Below are 16,649 nucleotides of genomic sequence, written 5' to 3' on the forward strand. Positions count from 1 at the left end.
CTGACAGCATAAGTAGATGAGTTTAGTTTCTGTTATATCCATTTTGAGAAAAATTCTGAAACTCAAAATGCCAAAACATTGTTGCACATCTTCCAAGTATCTGCTATTTATCTTGAAAATTCAGTGTACACCTCTCCCCCAAAAGCCACAGCTACAGAATGATTTTTCAATCTAGTGATGTGTTTTGCTTGAATCACAGGGAAAGGAAAGAAAGCAAAACTAACAAATTATTGTAGCTTTCATAATCATTATACCTTTTATTTACATTTAGAAAGTAGTGAAACTTAAAACAATAAAACCAAATGCAACTTGTACAGAAATCTTTTAATTTTTTTTATTTATCACATTAAAAAATGAAACACACTATACAAATGGTTTTTCATAGCAGATTACACATAGGTCCATTCAGACTCGCTCTCAAAGTGCTGCCGACATTTCTAAGTGCTGCCTGTGGGGGCAGCTATTTATCATATAGCCAATGTATTGATTTAAATGCAGTAGCATGCAACCCTCAGTGGAGAAGGGTTTGATTCCTCTCTGTTCTTAAATTAGGTTAAATGGCATTGGTGTCCATATTTACATACTTGAAATGTATCAATCCTGAGCAGTTCCGATGTAAATCTGAGACTGGCTGATGGGAGTCCTGGTCTCAGTTATTAAAAAGGGAGGTCCAAATGGCAGCAGACTGGCTGCTATGAAGTTCAGTTGTTTTCATTCTTTCCATCACATAACTATTTGCTGAGCGTCTCACACAGTCAGACAACTGCTAATAAAAATGCTAAGCCAAGTAACTGTAGGTGTCCTTCTCACCATCCACACGCTCCAAGTACTCCTTCTCAATCAGAATGTCAATGCATTTCTGTAGGGGAGACAGGGAAAGGCAAGGAGTGCATTTCATAAAACAAACCCCAGGCAGGCACTTTGCAGCAGATATTTTAAAAGCAAGAAAACTTTGTTGTTGCTTACTATAAGCTTTTAACAGTTTTGGCTGCAAAGTACCATGCTGAATACATATTTCTCCTGAATACTAGCATTAAAACTATTTAGCAGAGAAATGGCATAAATAATGGACCATTTAAACTACGGCAATTTACTCTACATTTTTGACCATGCCTAGAAGAGGCCACTCACAAACACCATTCAATGGAATAAAGGTGACTTGTTATTTCTTTAATCTTTCTAAAATCAGTCCATTAACTCAGACGCTTGTTTAAAAAATTAAGATCCATTACTGCTGTTCTGACATACCTTAATTACTGGAACTCGTGGTTTGAATCTTGAGGACAGCTGGGTTAGAACCTCTCCAAGCAACTGCTGGTGTTTTAGAACCTTTCTCATTTTCATAATTCTCACAATAGCAGCCTAAATAGCAAAGTAGAAACAGACCTTCTTAGGAAAATACAATTTGCAATTCTGGATCAAGCCAGTGGTTACCAAACTTTTCACTAAGACAACCCACCAACTCCATTTTGTCTCTTTCTGAGACCCATCCAGGGCCCAAATTTGTTGGGGGAGGATGGGAGCAAAATCATAGGCTATTCTCTTTCTCCTCACCCAGCCAAGGACACCAACCAGTCACAGCAGCACTCTCCACTGCAACCATGACCTTGTCTCAGTGCACCACAGCAGCAACTCCTGTCCCATGGGGCTGGGGCCAGCTCCTCACTGTGGGGCTTACATAGGGTTGCCAACCCTCCCGGTTTAGCCGGGAGTCTTCTGGAATCAGACCCTATCTCCCAGGGGATACTGACGCCAAACCGAGAGATTTTAGGTGCTAGAAGTCCAGAGGCACAGCGGGGCTAAGGCTCCCTGCCTAGCCTGGCCCTGCGCCGCTCTCAGAAGCAGATGGCATGTACCTGCGGCCCCTGGGGGGCAGGAGGTCTCCACACACTACTCCCACCTCAAGTGCAGATGGGAACCGTGAGGGCAGTGCCTGCGGGCAGAGGCAGCACACAGAGACCCCTGCCCTCCCCACCTAGGAGCCGCTGCTAGAGGGGTGTGCTGGTCACTTTCAGGAGCCGCCCGAGGCAAGCGCCACCCCACGCACCCCAATCTCCTGCCCAGAACCTGCACCCAAACTCCCTCCCAGAGCCCAACCCCTCACCCCCTCCTGCACCCAAACTCCCTCCCAGAGCCCAACCCCAACCCCCTGCCCCAGGCTCAGCCCAGAGTCCCCTCCCACACTCCAAACCCTTCAGCCCCACCCCCCAAGCTTGCACCCCCTCCCCCAGCCCAGTGAAAGTGAGAGAGAGTGAGGGAGAGCAAGTGACAGAGGGAGGGTGGGGGGCTGGGGTCTTGGAGAAAGGGCAGGGCAATGGTGTTTGGGTTTGTGCGATTAGATAGTTGGCAACCATAGGATTGCAATGTAGCATATGGGGGTCACAGAGCCGCTCAGGTTTGGCCCAGCCTCTCCTCTGTCATAATAGAGGAGTGGCTGAGCCAAATTAGGGAGAGTAGCATTTCACCAGATGGCAACACCTGGAGCTGGGCCCAGTCCTACGGGACAAAAGTCACCACTGAGCAGAGGGCTCTCTCCCTCCCCCCCACCCCTTAGGAGCCTCTCCTCTGCACCAGGCCCACAACTCATCTAGAACCTTCCTGTGACCCGCTGTTTGGGAAACACTGTCTTTAGAGCTTTATAATGCCTCTACCAGTGGCTTGTATCTGCTAATGAAGAGGGGGATGAAAGCATTGACCACTATACTCAGACTCAGGCCAGATGGTACTACTGTGGATCATCTAAGTCTGACCTCCTGCATGCCACAGGACCTGACTCACCCTCTCCTGTAATAGACCATAACCTCTGGCTGAGTTACTGAAGTCCTCAAATCATGATTTAAAGACTTCATGTTATAAAGAATCCACCATTTTGTCTAGTTAAACCAGCAACTGACCCATGCTCCACGCTGCAGAGGAAGGCAAACCCCCACCCCAGGTCTCTGCCAATATGACCTGGGGGAAAAACTCCTTCCTGACCCCAAATATGGTGATCAATTAGATCCTGAGTATGTGGGCAAATCCCACCAGCCAGAATTCAAAGAATTCACTGCAGTAACTCAGAGCCATTTAGTGACCTATCTCCAGCAGTTGGGGATATTTGGTACAAAGCAGTCGCAGATTGCCTACAATGGCATGTGGCTGATCTCATCATACTAACATCCAACCCACCTGAATCAGTAGTTTCCTGTCCTCTTCTATATTTTTGTGTGTAGTTTCCTGCTCCTGCTTCTGTTCAGTCTTCATTGGCACATTGATGTTTACCCTCAATTTTTTGCTGCCAGGAAAGGGAAGTTGAGTAAATAATTAGCCTAATTTCAAAAAGAAAATCTGAGTGGAAAGTTGGGAATATCTGATTACTCCTTCCATTTCCAGTTCTACAAAAAGAACCAATTCCTCCCATTTGCTCCCAACACAGCTTTTCTTACTTAGTGACAAGGAGGATAGGATAGGAGAGAAATTTCATAGTTGCCTCCTTTCCCCAAATGTGATCTTCAAATGATCTTAACGCTCTGATATTCTTTATTGTAAAGGCTACCTAGGCCAGATGGAATACATTTCATAGTACTCTGGGATACACAAGCACAACTGGACACTAAATACCATAATCCCAACAAAATGGTTAATACTACAAAGATTTGTGATTTGTCAAAGTGATAATGAGATTTATCCTTCAAACTCTCTCTCATGTGAATAGTCCCACTGAGTTTGCAGGATCAGAACACATTTGAACAAATCCTGGTACAAAAGCACACACTTAAATTGGGAGAACTGAACATTTAGATTAAGTTTTGAGTCTTCTTTTAAGTACTGAGCTATCCGTGTCCCCCCCTTTCTTTTCTTTTAAGTAGAAAACCAAAACAGATCTCAAATTATGGCTTTGTTTTAAAAATAACTAAGATGACAAAATATAATGTTTGAAACAGGAATTTTGATCACAAAAGCTAAATAAAAACTACTTGTGCATTTGACTGCTGAAGGAGTACAGACTTTGAAATTTAAAAGGAACTTATATCTAGGGGAGAAAAAAGATTTACCTGCATTACTCAATTCTAAAGTTCATTTATTTTTACCATTCATATTTATTCACTATTTACATTTTACTTAGCATGGGACCTAAAACTGCAACTGCATACTAATGTGTAGATCCTGGCACCCATGTGAAACCCCACTGAAGTCAATATGGGTCCATCCACACAGACACTGTTGCAGGATCAGGGCCTTAAACAGTACAATCCTGTATGTCAGTTTCACTTTCTGGTCCTCACCAACTACTAGCACAATGCATATGAGAGAGAGTTTGATACTGCAGGAAAATTTACACATTAAAAACTTTAACAACAACAACAACAACTCAAAACAAAACTTCTATTCGTATTACATTTGCCTAAAAATAAAACATACAAAGCTTAAGATTTGTTCTGGGAACCAAGGATAACATTTTCAAAAGTCACTTGGGTATTTAGGGAACCTAAGTCTCATTGAAAGTGAGGCTTGTAAGTTACTTTTGAAAGCAGAACTTTGAAAATTTACCACTTAATCTTCCTCAAGAACAAGCTGTGAACAATTTGGATTATTGTTTATTTACCAGATCAACTGCAATTAGTTATCCCACAGACTTTTGGCCTCATTTGGAGTGTTGCCTCTAGTGAGAGAGAAATGGAATTGATGCTGCACTCCAATTCTATGAGCATACACATGGGACAACAGGGAATTACAACATTTAGGAGAAAAGTCAGTATGTTGCTTTACTTATTACATTCTGATCCTAGTGAGGAGATAATTAATTTTGGAATTTTTTCCTCATAATAATTAATTTGTCTCAAGTATAGATATTGTTGCAATTACACATTTGTATATTTTGTGAAGATTGGTATAAATCCTGACCCAAAAAAACAATATTGCAGTTTGATATTTTTCAAATAAGCCATATTTATAAACATCCCTATGAATCCACTGCACTGTTGAAAACAGAATTTTATCAATTTAACTGTTTTAAAATTCAAACAAAAGAAGTGGTTGATTTGTAAAAAGGAGTATAAAAAAAGATAGTGAACATTATATTAAATAAAGCAAAACAGATGGAAATACATCCAGTGTTAAAGAACACTGAACAAGGATAATCATGTTACCTGCTGATCACATTGCTAGTTATTACCATTCCACATTTAAAATAAGTAACATTATTTCAGAACACTAGACTATAGAATGTGTAAATCTGCTATGGCTACAATTACATGTAAATAAGAGGTTACTTCTAGACAAAGCAGAACAATAACATCAGTGTTGCTAATACCAAATAATATAATGTTTATGAATTCTCGTAAGAGAGAGAATACTCAGCCCTCTAGTTTGTTTGGAACAGTCCTCTAGCTCAGATACGGAAGAAAGGAAAAAGATTAAATACAAGGGAGGATTTCTAAATAAAAATGTAATTCATTTCAGTTATTTCATTTCACACAAAATGTGGTTTATTTAATAGAATGTAGATTAAGTTACATGCGCTACACTAAAAGGTTTCTTAAATAAACCATCATCATCAGTATGGAATTCATAACTGACATTAGGCCTATCCTTCAGCTAAGCACACAAACACTACTGTGCTGTAAATAGTTTGAGACATATAGCTATAAAAATGGCACTGAAATAACAAGAGCTAACAGAAAGACACTGCAAAGAGAATCTTAGTTTTTAAGGCACTTCAGAGCTCAAAAATCTCTAAATAAAGCACAGGTTTCAGAGTAGCAGCCGTGTTAGTCTGTATCCGCAAAAAGAACAGGAGTACTTGTGGCACCTTAGAGACTAACTAATAAAGCACATTGCTCTTTTTCAGGGGCTGTTTTTAATGGCCATGCGCTTAAAACTTTGGATTTTGTGGTTTTTTGTTTTTAAATGAATAAGACCCCTTTAAATGTAATTTATTTACTTGGCATGTGTAGGTCAGGACCAATGGCAAAACACGCAGTGATGGCACGCCAGCCAAATGCGTCTATGTGATCAAAGTCTAACTAAATTAAACCAGATTTTTACTGAGCCCCAGTGACTAGCAAGAATCAAGAGTTGAAGATGTGAGAGTACGTTTACTGACACTGCTGGTGAGTGCCATCCTGTTTGCTTTATAGACCCATTCGAGTGCTTGCTCAACCATAGCTATAGCGTTGCTAAAAAGTGACACTATAAATAGCAGGAGCTTCAGAGAAACAGATTGTTACCATTTATACACAACCGGTTTATACTATTAGATTTTTCTTACTTTTTGTAACCAAGATATAGTTTTATTAAGGTATCTGGCTTCAATTCCACCTCATCCACATTTGCATTTTCATCTTCCAAAACCTACAAGAAACAAAAAATTATTATATATTTGCTAAAATGTTTTTCAATAAATTAAATATGCAAGAAAGCAAAAGAACTTACCAATAACTTTGACTTCAGTAAGATCTGTAGAACTTGTGCCAAGATATCCTACAAGTTACAGGAGAAATTATCAATGCCAACTTAAAATACATTTTTCTTTCAAATGTCCACTGAATTTTGACATTAAGTTATAACAAAATAATTGAAAGGTCCTGCATGCACTGGAACTATTCAAATTTCATTTTACATAGCTACAAAAATACAAACTGCAGGCAGAATTGAAAAAAATCACCAATAGGTACAGAAAAATTGCAAAAGTACATGTTGAGCATTTAGACAGTGAATTAATGATTGAGAAATACCACAAAAGCTTATGCGAAATATTAAAAACTTTTCATTTTAGAGGATTGAAGACAAAGAATTCCACTTTAGCACGAACCCAATAGCAGATTTTCCCCTTTCTTGTGCCAGACTACTCTGAGGTTCCTCAAACAGACCAATTTCAAAGAACAGGTCTTTCCAATTACCCCTTTAATGATCCTTTCCCCACTAAATGGTGCTGACATGCAGGAAAGCATCTATCCAAAGACTATTAAATTTAAGCTGAGTAAGAACTCAGAAAGTGCACCATGGCAGATGTCTGAATATTTTTCAGGCCTACACTAGGGCTTTTTTTCAATTACAAACACTGGAGGCCAGTCCCTGAGGAAGCCGCACCAGTGTATATCTCCAGTATAGACATGGAAGGTGCTATTTTCCCTGCTGAAAGTGAACCCAGTTTGAAGCAGGTGGACACTCCATCCATGCAAATAGCAGCTTTGTCTGTTTACAACTATGGGTTTGCACTGGGTGCAGCTACATTGGTGGCTGACAATGTCCATAACAGAGGCAATTCCCCAATGCGGACAACTTATGTTTGAATTTTCTATGAAGCATCCAAAACTCTAATTTGTATTCACAGATTTATTCTCTCTTTGGCAGGTCACTTAAGTTTGCTGACCACGAATAATTTGCTTTTCTCCCCGACATGCCTTAGAAGACCTTATGTGAGCCTAGTCAAAAGAGAGACACCTGGTTTTTAACAGTTGAGGTACAGAGTCTGCTTTTGAAGAAACAGTAGGGAATTGCCTCTCCAAGTAAAACAAACACTTAGCCAATGCATCTATATTCTCAACGTGTTCATGTTCTTAATCTTTCAGGATATAAAACAGATAGGAAATTCTAGGAACCTGATAATAAAGGGAGACCACCACCTTTCCCAAAAACAGAAGTTTTAAAACAAAAATACATGCACTAGAAAACCAATGACTAATTACAGAAGAAGAGGAGGGAGGCATAGAGTAATATAATTCTAAAGGATTCAGCATAGTGATCAATGAGAGAGTGTCTACACTTCAGGATTTGCTAGAAACCTCAGAAATAAAACCTAGAAGAGTTTATGATTACTAGAAACTGAACAGGAAGGTAAGTTGACCAACAAAGCAGCAACAACTGCTACCGCAAGAACAAAAACTAACATTTGAGTCAAACAGATCTCACCTCCTGCTCCCCTTTTCAGGATAGCAGTAAGTGTGCTGAACCCCATGAAAAGAAACTTTACATTGCAGTGGTAACAAAACTAGTGTAATACAATACATAATTAAGACACTACCATTTTTATCTGAGTACTGTCTGTCAGCTGTTGAACAGTATAGGCATCTTCTGTGTTGTATTGTAGTAGGATTGCCATCTGGAACGTCGATGCCTTCCAGACCCCAAAAAAAGAAAAGAAAAAGGCCAAATATAAAATCTAAGTGAAAATACGCACAACTTGAATGGGTATTTGAACTTGACTGCCTTGGAAAATTCACCAATCATGAATACGATTACACAGACACACAAACACTCCCCCACCCAAACTAAATTGAAACCTTGATGCAGCCTGATAGATTAAACAGTTATGGCTAGGCAAAAAAAAGATTCATAATACTCAATTTGAAGGATTCATCACTTTAAAAAAGGGAATATGAAAAGTACGATACTTTTAAATGATCCTTCGTATCCAAGTCTACCATTTCTTCTCTGCTATTAAACAGCATTCAAATGGACGTTTAAGCAAAAACCTAGTTCTCAAAGATGTACTATTTTTAAAAAATGGGAGCTAGGGACTGTACTATAGTTATTTTTGGAAAGATTTTGAGTAAATTTTCCTCTATGCATAAATATAATGAGAAAGCAAATAGGCATAATGTTTGCAACAAAACCAAAAACAGTGAGATACATTCATGCCTTCAGATATGTCTACACAACACTAACTTGAATGAGAGTTGTACGTATGAACGATAATTGAGAACTGAGAAAGTAGGCTCACATGCTTTCAGACTACGCTCTTTAAAGAGCTTCATGGAACTGTCAATAAAACATAAGATTTGCTATTTAAAATGGGAGATAAATCTTCACACCCGGAACCTTAAATGGAATCATTACGCAATGCAGCAAGTCTCTCTGTATGATTCTTCACATGCGCACATCATTGTATTACCAACATTCCAATATTCTTTAAATCTAAATCCTAAGATTGTGACCAGTTGAACTACTTGCAGACAGTTCCTTCCATGTATCTCTTTTTACCCATATGTTTTCTGATTTCAAAATATTCCCCCTCAATTTGTTACCCAATTATGAGTATTTTCCATTTTATCCTTAATATAAAACCTAGACACAGACTATTGGATTTCACTACATGACATTAGAAACATTTTACATACAACTGTAGATACAACTAATTTCATCAAGGCCTATGGATAAGTGCCCTGTAGTTCATAAACACACCTATGGTTTGTTCAAGTTTATCACCAGTAGTATTAACAATATAAATGCACATTAAATGCGTAAGTTCAATAGCCTGAGCAAGGTATTTGAGAAGGCAAAAGTCTCAATTTATTTTAGGTACTCAGATAAAAGACCTGATCCGCACACAGTTATGCACACATTTAGCTTTAAAGTCAACTGGATTTCTCATGTGAGGTAAGCAGTGTTCATAAGTGTTTTTCAGAGTGGCCAGGTGCAATACACACACATTTTAGGGTCTAACACTACGACCTAGGAATCTGATTTCCCTGCAAGTGTCCAGGTCCTCACACTAGCGCTCATTGAGCTGGTGCAAGTATAAATAGCAGTGTAGCCATGACAGCACGAAAAGCAGCAGCAGAGGCCACAGCTGATCCGTGCCAAGTACACACACATGCCTGAAACCAATGGGCTCAACCGTGCCTCCACTGCCACTCCCTATGCTACTGCAGCGACACTGCTACTGGATGAGAGCTAGCATGGATATGTATACAGGAGCAGGGGAATCGCATCCCAAACTCGTAATGCAGACATAGCCTTAGAGAATTACAGAAATTATTAAATGAATTTAAAATGCTAACGTCAAATCCCATTATATAGGGTTTACTCACTTAGTTTCAGTGTTCAGACAAGTACAAAATAGAGCTGAACATACCCTATATTTATATTAGGCTGTTTGTGTGTTGACATAGGTAGTCACTGTTTTAATTCCGGTCAGAATCTAAGTCAGATTTAGTTCCCCCCCGCCGAAAACCAGAAGCTTACACCATACTGAGTAACTTTGGGAGAATGTGAGTACTTGGCCATTTTAAAAAGGAATATAAAATAGGTAGTGGGGTTATAAAACTCTTAACCCACTGATCTCACTTTAAAAAAAAAAAATACAATTTATCTTCTTACAATGGATACCTCAGGGACTGCTGGCATACAAGGATTAAGACAAGCTGGAAAGCTTCTTGAAAAAAGCAATGGAAAAACTTTTAAGGCCAGATTTTCAAAAAAGCTCAGCTCCTATTTAGGCACTAAAATGAAGTGGGAAGCATTTCCAAAGGGAGCCTTTCAAGCTTTTGAGCACTTTAAAATCTGCCTACTTTATTTTTTATGTCTAAGTGCCGAACTCTTTGGAAAATCTGGCCCTTAAACACTTTAAAAGGAAACTCAGTGATATGCATAATTTTTAAATGATTTTCCTTCTCACTGTTTAACCACCTCCAAAGTTTAGAGCTAAAATATATTTCCTAATTTTTTCTCCACCATTGCGCACTGATGTTTTGCTATCGTAGGGATGCTTGTGAAGGATTGCCTCTTATTTTGAAGATACGTGAAGCATTTATTCTGAAACTTTTCTCCCCAATACACAGAATTACATATACATATTTTGTCTGACATATACCAAAAAATAGATCAAGTCAGGGACTTCCAACAGCAAGGTCCCTCTACATAACAGCTTGGAAGAACTCATCACAAAAATGTTTAGACTAGTCAATTATTCACTAAACCTTTCCACTAATACAAGGTTAGTCTTACCTGTAATGTGTATCTATTTTTGAAACAGTTGGTAACCAGTTCCCCTTTGGATAGCTGATACAACCAGGTCAATTTTCTTCCACTATGACGACTGGCATAAAAAGCTGTAAATCTCTGATAACTGCGTTCCAACTGTATAAAAAAATAAATAAAAAGAAAAACCATCACTGCATTTTCACACTTCGAAGTGTATTTGAATCTACACTGTGTAAATCAATCCAGACCATGCTATGTTAACATGTCCTTTCCTAGGGGGCCCTAGATAGAAAATTTTTAAAAAGGTTCTTTAGACTTGGATATGAGTTTCCTTTTGTGATCAACTTCACTTTAAATGTCATACGGAAAGGAAAAGAAAACAGGCTTATTGTTCTTTTGTTCCTTTACAAAGTTTTAAGGAGGGCCTTAAAGGTAATTTCCTTTACCCCCCACTTCTCCTCCGCTACTCATTTGTTAAATTAGAAATTCAGGTCTTATCTAGGCTGAGGACCAGGGTGACTGGAAAAGCAGTCATCATGTCATCTCAAGAATCAACAGACTGAAAGCTGAGTAATTGAGAGGGTCAAAGTTTCTTAATAAAAACAAGAGCTTTAAAAGTATACACCCATTTTATTTTAATGACTACTGAACGTTCTGGAGGAAGACCATCTTGTTTAAGGATTATGAGTGCCTCACCGGTAACAAAGAAGGATTACACATTTCAGACCTCCCCCTGGGAGGTCCTCCAGCACAATCAAGAAAGACAAGACTTGACATTTCTGATACTTCGAAAATAAAAAAATAAGCAGGAAAAAAATCTTTCAGGCTTTCTTTATACACCATAAAACAAGAGAGATTAAAATCTAGGTTTTTTTATTTGAATAAATCTTTTGCAGGTCACCCTTAACAGAGGCAAAAATGTTCAAGTCATGACATTTTATGTCAGAAAATACTTTGGAGTTCATTTTAGGTCATCTTTGAGAAAAATTTAAACTGAAACTTTAGTTTATTTAATAGAAGATTTAAAAGCTTATCACCTCACCTCAGAAGGTAGAGCAAATGTGCAGGACTGCTGAAAGGGCCATGATCCAGAACTGAGAACCTGTATACTGAAATCCACTGGAAAAGAAATGTACATAGATTAACAGGCTAACAGCTATCTCCCCTTTGGTATTACGGACCTGTCAATGTGCAGTTTGGGAGAGGCCAACTCAAAACAGGAGAGGTTTCTGTGTTGCCTGACCTGACATGGTGATGACACTAATATCAAAAGACAATGGGTAAGTATTACTATTTATAAAACATATTGTTAAAATTAAAGACACCGTGTGAGGCAAAGATAGGGTTGAGGGGTCAAATGTGTATTTACTCAAAATCCAAGTCACAATTCCCTGACATCTGCATGCATTTAATCTCATTCATTACCCTGTTAGCTTTTATCTTCTCTTTTTGAAGAGTAAATTTTTTTTTCAAAATTAATGCATAACCATTTAATTAAAAATCTGCTACTGGCAAGAACACAAGTGGCAAATTTATGTTTGTCAATTGCTTTTGAGACTCAGAGTGCATCTATAATGGGGGAGAAAAAACAAAATGCAACAGCGAGTCTCAAGAGTTCAGGTCAACTGACTCGGGCTTGTGGGATTAATGCTACAGGGATAAAACCAGAAGTGCAGATGCAGGGGCACTGGAAGGGAGAGGTTTGAGGTGGCCATGGCCCCATCACTTTTTACTTGCCTTAAGGACGAGCAACGGGGGCAGAGATGAGTGAGTGGGGGGCAGGGCCTCAGAGGAAAGAAGCAGAGCAGGGGATGGGGCCATGGACTGGGTGCCGTTGGCCCCTCCACACTTTTAGGGAGCTTCCAGTGCTCCTGTGTAGATGTTCTCATTCAGGTTGGAGCCCAGGCGCTGAGACCCAGCAAGGAGGTGGATCTCAGAGCCCAGGCTCCAGAACTAGTGGGTTCTACATTGCTATTTTTAACCCTGTTGACCTGAGGTCTGGATCTCAGAGCCCGGGCTCCAGAACTAGTGGGTTCTACATTGCTATTTTTAACCCTGTTGACCTGAGGTCTGAGACCTTTTTGTTTAGCGCAGAAAGACTCTGAGACGCAAGGCAGAAGTGAATACATTATGTATTATAAAACAAAATTATATAAAACCTGAAGTAGGCCTTGTACAACATGGAATGTAATTAAGTAAAAAACAAGTGCTAACTCTATCTTGAAGCATTCCATTTCAAGAATAAACTGAAATCAGAGACCTCTGAATCTGAAAGCAACAGGCCTAATTACTGAGCTAAAGAAGGACCTGTCGTTTTTCAGTACTATTCCTACAAGTCTCCCTGTTTAAGCAATGATTTTGGTCAAAGGAAAAAACATTTAACAAAAATACCAGGCTTCACTTTTAGCAGAGGAGGATACACTATGTTGAATCCTCTCTCTGTAACAGCTAACCCCACTGTGATCTGTAAAACAAAAAGGTTCTGTTCAGATCAGGAGGTATGAGGTGCTGTTTGAAGACAGTGAACAGACCCAAAAAAAGTCTATCCAAGCTGAAGTTTTAATAACTCTAGCTTTCAGTGGCATGCTACATGAATCAAATACGTCCCTCATTCAACACTTGGTCATTTCCCCTTGTATCTCTATAATTAAGGGAAGGTGTGGCTAATTTAACAATAACTCAGCTTTTAAGAGAAAGGTTATATTAAATTTAATACTTACAATCTAATGGTTCTGAATTTGTCAGATGCTTTTTAAATTGCTCGTTCAAGTCCTTGCTTACGCCAATGTCTTGGAACATCCTCTGAAGTTTAGAGGTGTACTCAAAACCACAAGCTTGCTGTAATTAAAGAGCACAGCTTTGTCTGAAAGACCATGTATTTTGACACGGGGAGAACAAACAGAACAAGAAAAGTAGGGTTTTTCTGATTGGAATCAATTTTGCTAGCGGAATATATGACAAACCATTTCCTGCATGTCCAAAAACCACTCGGAAAGTTCTGAACCCATTTTAGACAAGTCATGTTATTTTAACTGCTTTTTCTGTAGCTGTTCTGCCACCAAAAATGTGAGATCAACATTTTAAAAATTAAAATAAATCAGCCAGGAAACACTGCCATGCAAATTTACCAGTCAACATCTGGTCTACTTGCTAGCCCTTTATAACAACTATGAGAATGAGAAAGTTACTGAAATTTTATTTCCCCGTCAAAAAACTGCATTCAAGTAAGGTTTGGCAAGATTGTTGTAAACAGCAGCACAGTTATGCAAAAAAATTATGAACTCAGCTGTATTGATTAATGATTATTTCACTTATCGCCAATGTCAAATTGCAACACAAAAAAAATCAACTGTTCTTAAGGTAGCATTCAGGGTTATTGAAAAAAGTGGCAGATTGGGAAGCTGTTTCAGCAGTTGTTTGCTTCGATAGCAGGCCCGCTTAAAGATCTCATTCCAAAGCAAGACATACTGACTGCAAATCCAAGGGGTCAAAAGACTTGTGAAATTTAAGTTTTGTATTTTTCTGATCAAATATTAAAAAGTGCGTATATGCATTGTGTGTGGAAAGTAACAGTGCCTCCCTAGCAGGTGCTAAGAAAGGGAAGACTTACCTTGAGTTTAGAGATCATGCTTGCTTCAGCATCATCACTAGCACTGTTCTGGTGTACCAATCTCTTTGCCAGCATTTTAGCATAGAATTTTTGAAACACATCTTTGTCTTCAATGTACTTGAATACAACCATCTGGAAAAGCCAAAAAAACTTTTTACAAAAGGAACACACCTGAAAATTTGTATCAAATCCAATTTTTAACTTCATTAAAAGTGTCATACATTTTAGTGTCATAATTATTTTTGAAATGTAAATGCAGTCTTTTTTTACATGTTAACCTTTGAAATAGTTCAGAAGAGATAAAATGGTTTTACACCATAATACACATTAAAGAGAATATCGATTCTGTTCAGCTTTCTGAGGTATACTATTGATTTAATTACGTCTTTTTTTTTTTTTTGGGGGGGGGGGGGGGAGAGAAGACTTTTGGCATTTTTAAAAAATGTTACCAAAAGATTTAAGCAATGAAATACACAGAATAAAAGTGTTGATTGCACATGACCTGCAACCTCCTGTGATGACCTTAAAATTATTATAAAATTTAAAAGTTTATGTAGAAGAAAACTCTATTTAAGAATCTTACCACTTGATTGAGTGTATCTTCTAGCTCTGCTTCTTCTGGATTCTTTGAGCTGCAGTCAAAGAAGTGCATTACTGAGCAAATTTATTATTCATAACTTATGAATACTGTTACATTCTAGATTCATGACTTGTGAACTGAAACTTAAGTCCAATATGGGATTTTCTTTGGAAAACAAAGTTTTTCAAACATGTTCCTATTCAACTTTTTATATAGACTTTTCAAGCAATTATTACTGCATTATCTTTTTTGCTTGAATTAAGTGTTTAACAATGTAAATATATTTCTACAGATGCAATGTGTAATTTCACTTCACAACTACGATAATTGTAATGTTTTAAACAAAAAAAAAAAAACACTAGAAAACCAATTTTTAACTTTCCCTGTAAGACATACCTTTTCTTTAGCAAGGAGTCACAATATCGTGCCAGCAACTCTGGAGATTTACTGGATGACTGAGCCATTTTTGTCACTGCATTATTATTTATAAATCGACCACAAGCCTGCAAATTACACAAGGAAGTCAAAGTTTTGGAAATCCCCCTAAATCAGAGAGATCTAACGGTTACCACAGACATTAAACATACATTACCTTATCTAGTGCAGCCACAAAGCCAGCATCATTGTTGAAGGCAGACATGACTAGAGCATTATATTTCTTATGGACATCCAACACTGTCTGTACATACATTTTTGGATCCTGAAAGAAAACACAGCCTATTGATTGCCATTAAACTTGTTCAACTTTCTGCAAGTTTCTCCAAACAATGCAGTTGACCAATGTCTTCCTAAGCAGGTTTATAGAGTGAAAGTTTACACACCAAACAAAAAAAACCCACAACAAAAACAAAAAAGGGGGAGGGGATTAGAAGTATTTTTTTTAAAATAGAAATAGGTTCTAGACTATTAAGAGCATTCAAGTGACAAGGAAAACTTATTCTAGTCATTACTACTGTAACAGATATGTAACTTGCTCAGAGTTGATTTATATATACTTGGGCATGCTGAAAGTACAATGGCTGCTGCATAAAGTATAAAGGGAAAAGCAATGATCTATTCAACCCTGTGCTATGCAAGTGTCCAACAAGGACATGTTTTGAAGACGTAAGTTTAATTAAAACCAGACCTAATAGTTTGTTGTTCAATCAACCACAACACGGCAATTTCTAGAAGAAACCATGCAATTAGTTTTTCCAATAATAAGAACTTACTTTTGAATACTTTACTAGAATGCAAATTATCATTCAAATTCCCAACAAAGTGAGCCAAGATAGAAGCTAACAAAAAATGTTCCCCCTTGAACAATTACAAAAACTGCAAGAAGGTTCAGAATCAAGATAGTAAGAGACATTTAAGGCAAGAATCTCAGGAGCACATGCAAGAAAAAAATTGAGTCTCCTGATCACAACATGACATATCTGAAGATGCTAAATGTCACAAGAGTACTGATGAGGTAAGGAAAGAAAAGTAGCTGTATATAGGTTTCGGGAGAAGTATGTTCAGGGAAGTAGGCATGATGGTTCCCAAGGGAATGCAATGGAGCTGGTGGCTCTTAGGAGGACAGGGAGACAGGTGCAAGGAATTTGTGGAGGGAAAGCAGCAGAGAGGAGGAATGCAAGGGTTTTTTCACTTTATCACCTACTTGAAAGTCAACGACTTTGCTTAAAACACACAACTCTTTAGCTGTAGCTTCCAGAATCCTCATGTAACTTGAAGCCATCAGTTTATTTTTTTAAGAGGTCATTTTGAAAACCAGATATGATTTTGCTTTTG

The 16,649-nt window shown here is 38.2% G+C and overlaps 1 protein-coding gene across 2 annotated transcripts in view; it reads right to left on the reverse strand.

Moving 5' to 3' along the window:
• Window positions 1–305: 305 nt before the first annotated feature.
• CUL1 (cullin 1) overlaps window positions 306–16,649 on the reverse strand; it is an 82,710-nt gene continuing 66,366 nt past the window's right edge. For both annotated transcript variants that reach the window (XM_054019113.1, XM_054019114.1), the window contains exons 10-22: window positions 15,469–15,576; window positions 15,273–15,379; window positions 14,880–14,928; window positions 14,297–14,428; window positions 13,407–13,524; window positions 11,729–11,805; window positions 10,711–10,842; window positions 8,006–8,098; window positions 6,415–6,462; window positions 6,251–6,333; window positions 3,169–3,274; window positions 1,249–1,362; window positions 306–859 (exon numbers count right to left, since the gene is read on the reverse strand). In XM_054019113.1, the coding sequence (XP_053875088.1) occupies window positions 779–859; window positions 1,249–1,362; window positions 3,169–3,274; window positions 6,251–6,333; window positions 6,415–6,462; window positions 8,006–8,098; window positions 10,711–10,842; window positions 11,729–11,805; window positions 13,407–13,524; window positions 14,297–14,428; window positions 14,880–14,928; window positions 15,273–15,379; window positions 15,469–15,576 (1,248 nt within the window). In that variant the 3' untranslated portion in view covers window positions 306–778. The remainder of the gene's footprint in view (window positions 860–1,248; window positions 1,363–3,168; window positions 3,275–6,250; window positions 6,334–6,414; window positions 6,463–8,005; window positions 8,099–10,710; window positions 10,843–11,728; window positions 11,806–13,406; window positions 13,525–14,296; window positions 14,429–14,879; window positions 14,929–15,272; window positions 15,380–15,468; window positions 15,577–16,649) is intronic.

This window comes from Malaclemys terrapin, chromosome 2 (assembly GCF_027887155.1).
Source record: "Malaclemys terrapin pileata isolate rMalTer1 chromosome 2, rMalTer1.hap1, whole genome shotgun sequence".
Classification (NCBI taxonomy): Eukaryota; Metazoa; Chordata; order Testudines; family Emydidae; genus Malaclemys; species Malaclemys terrapin.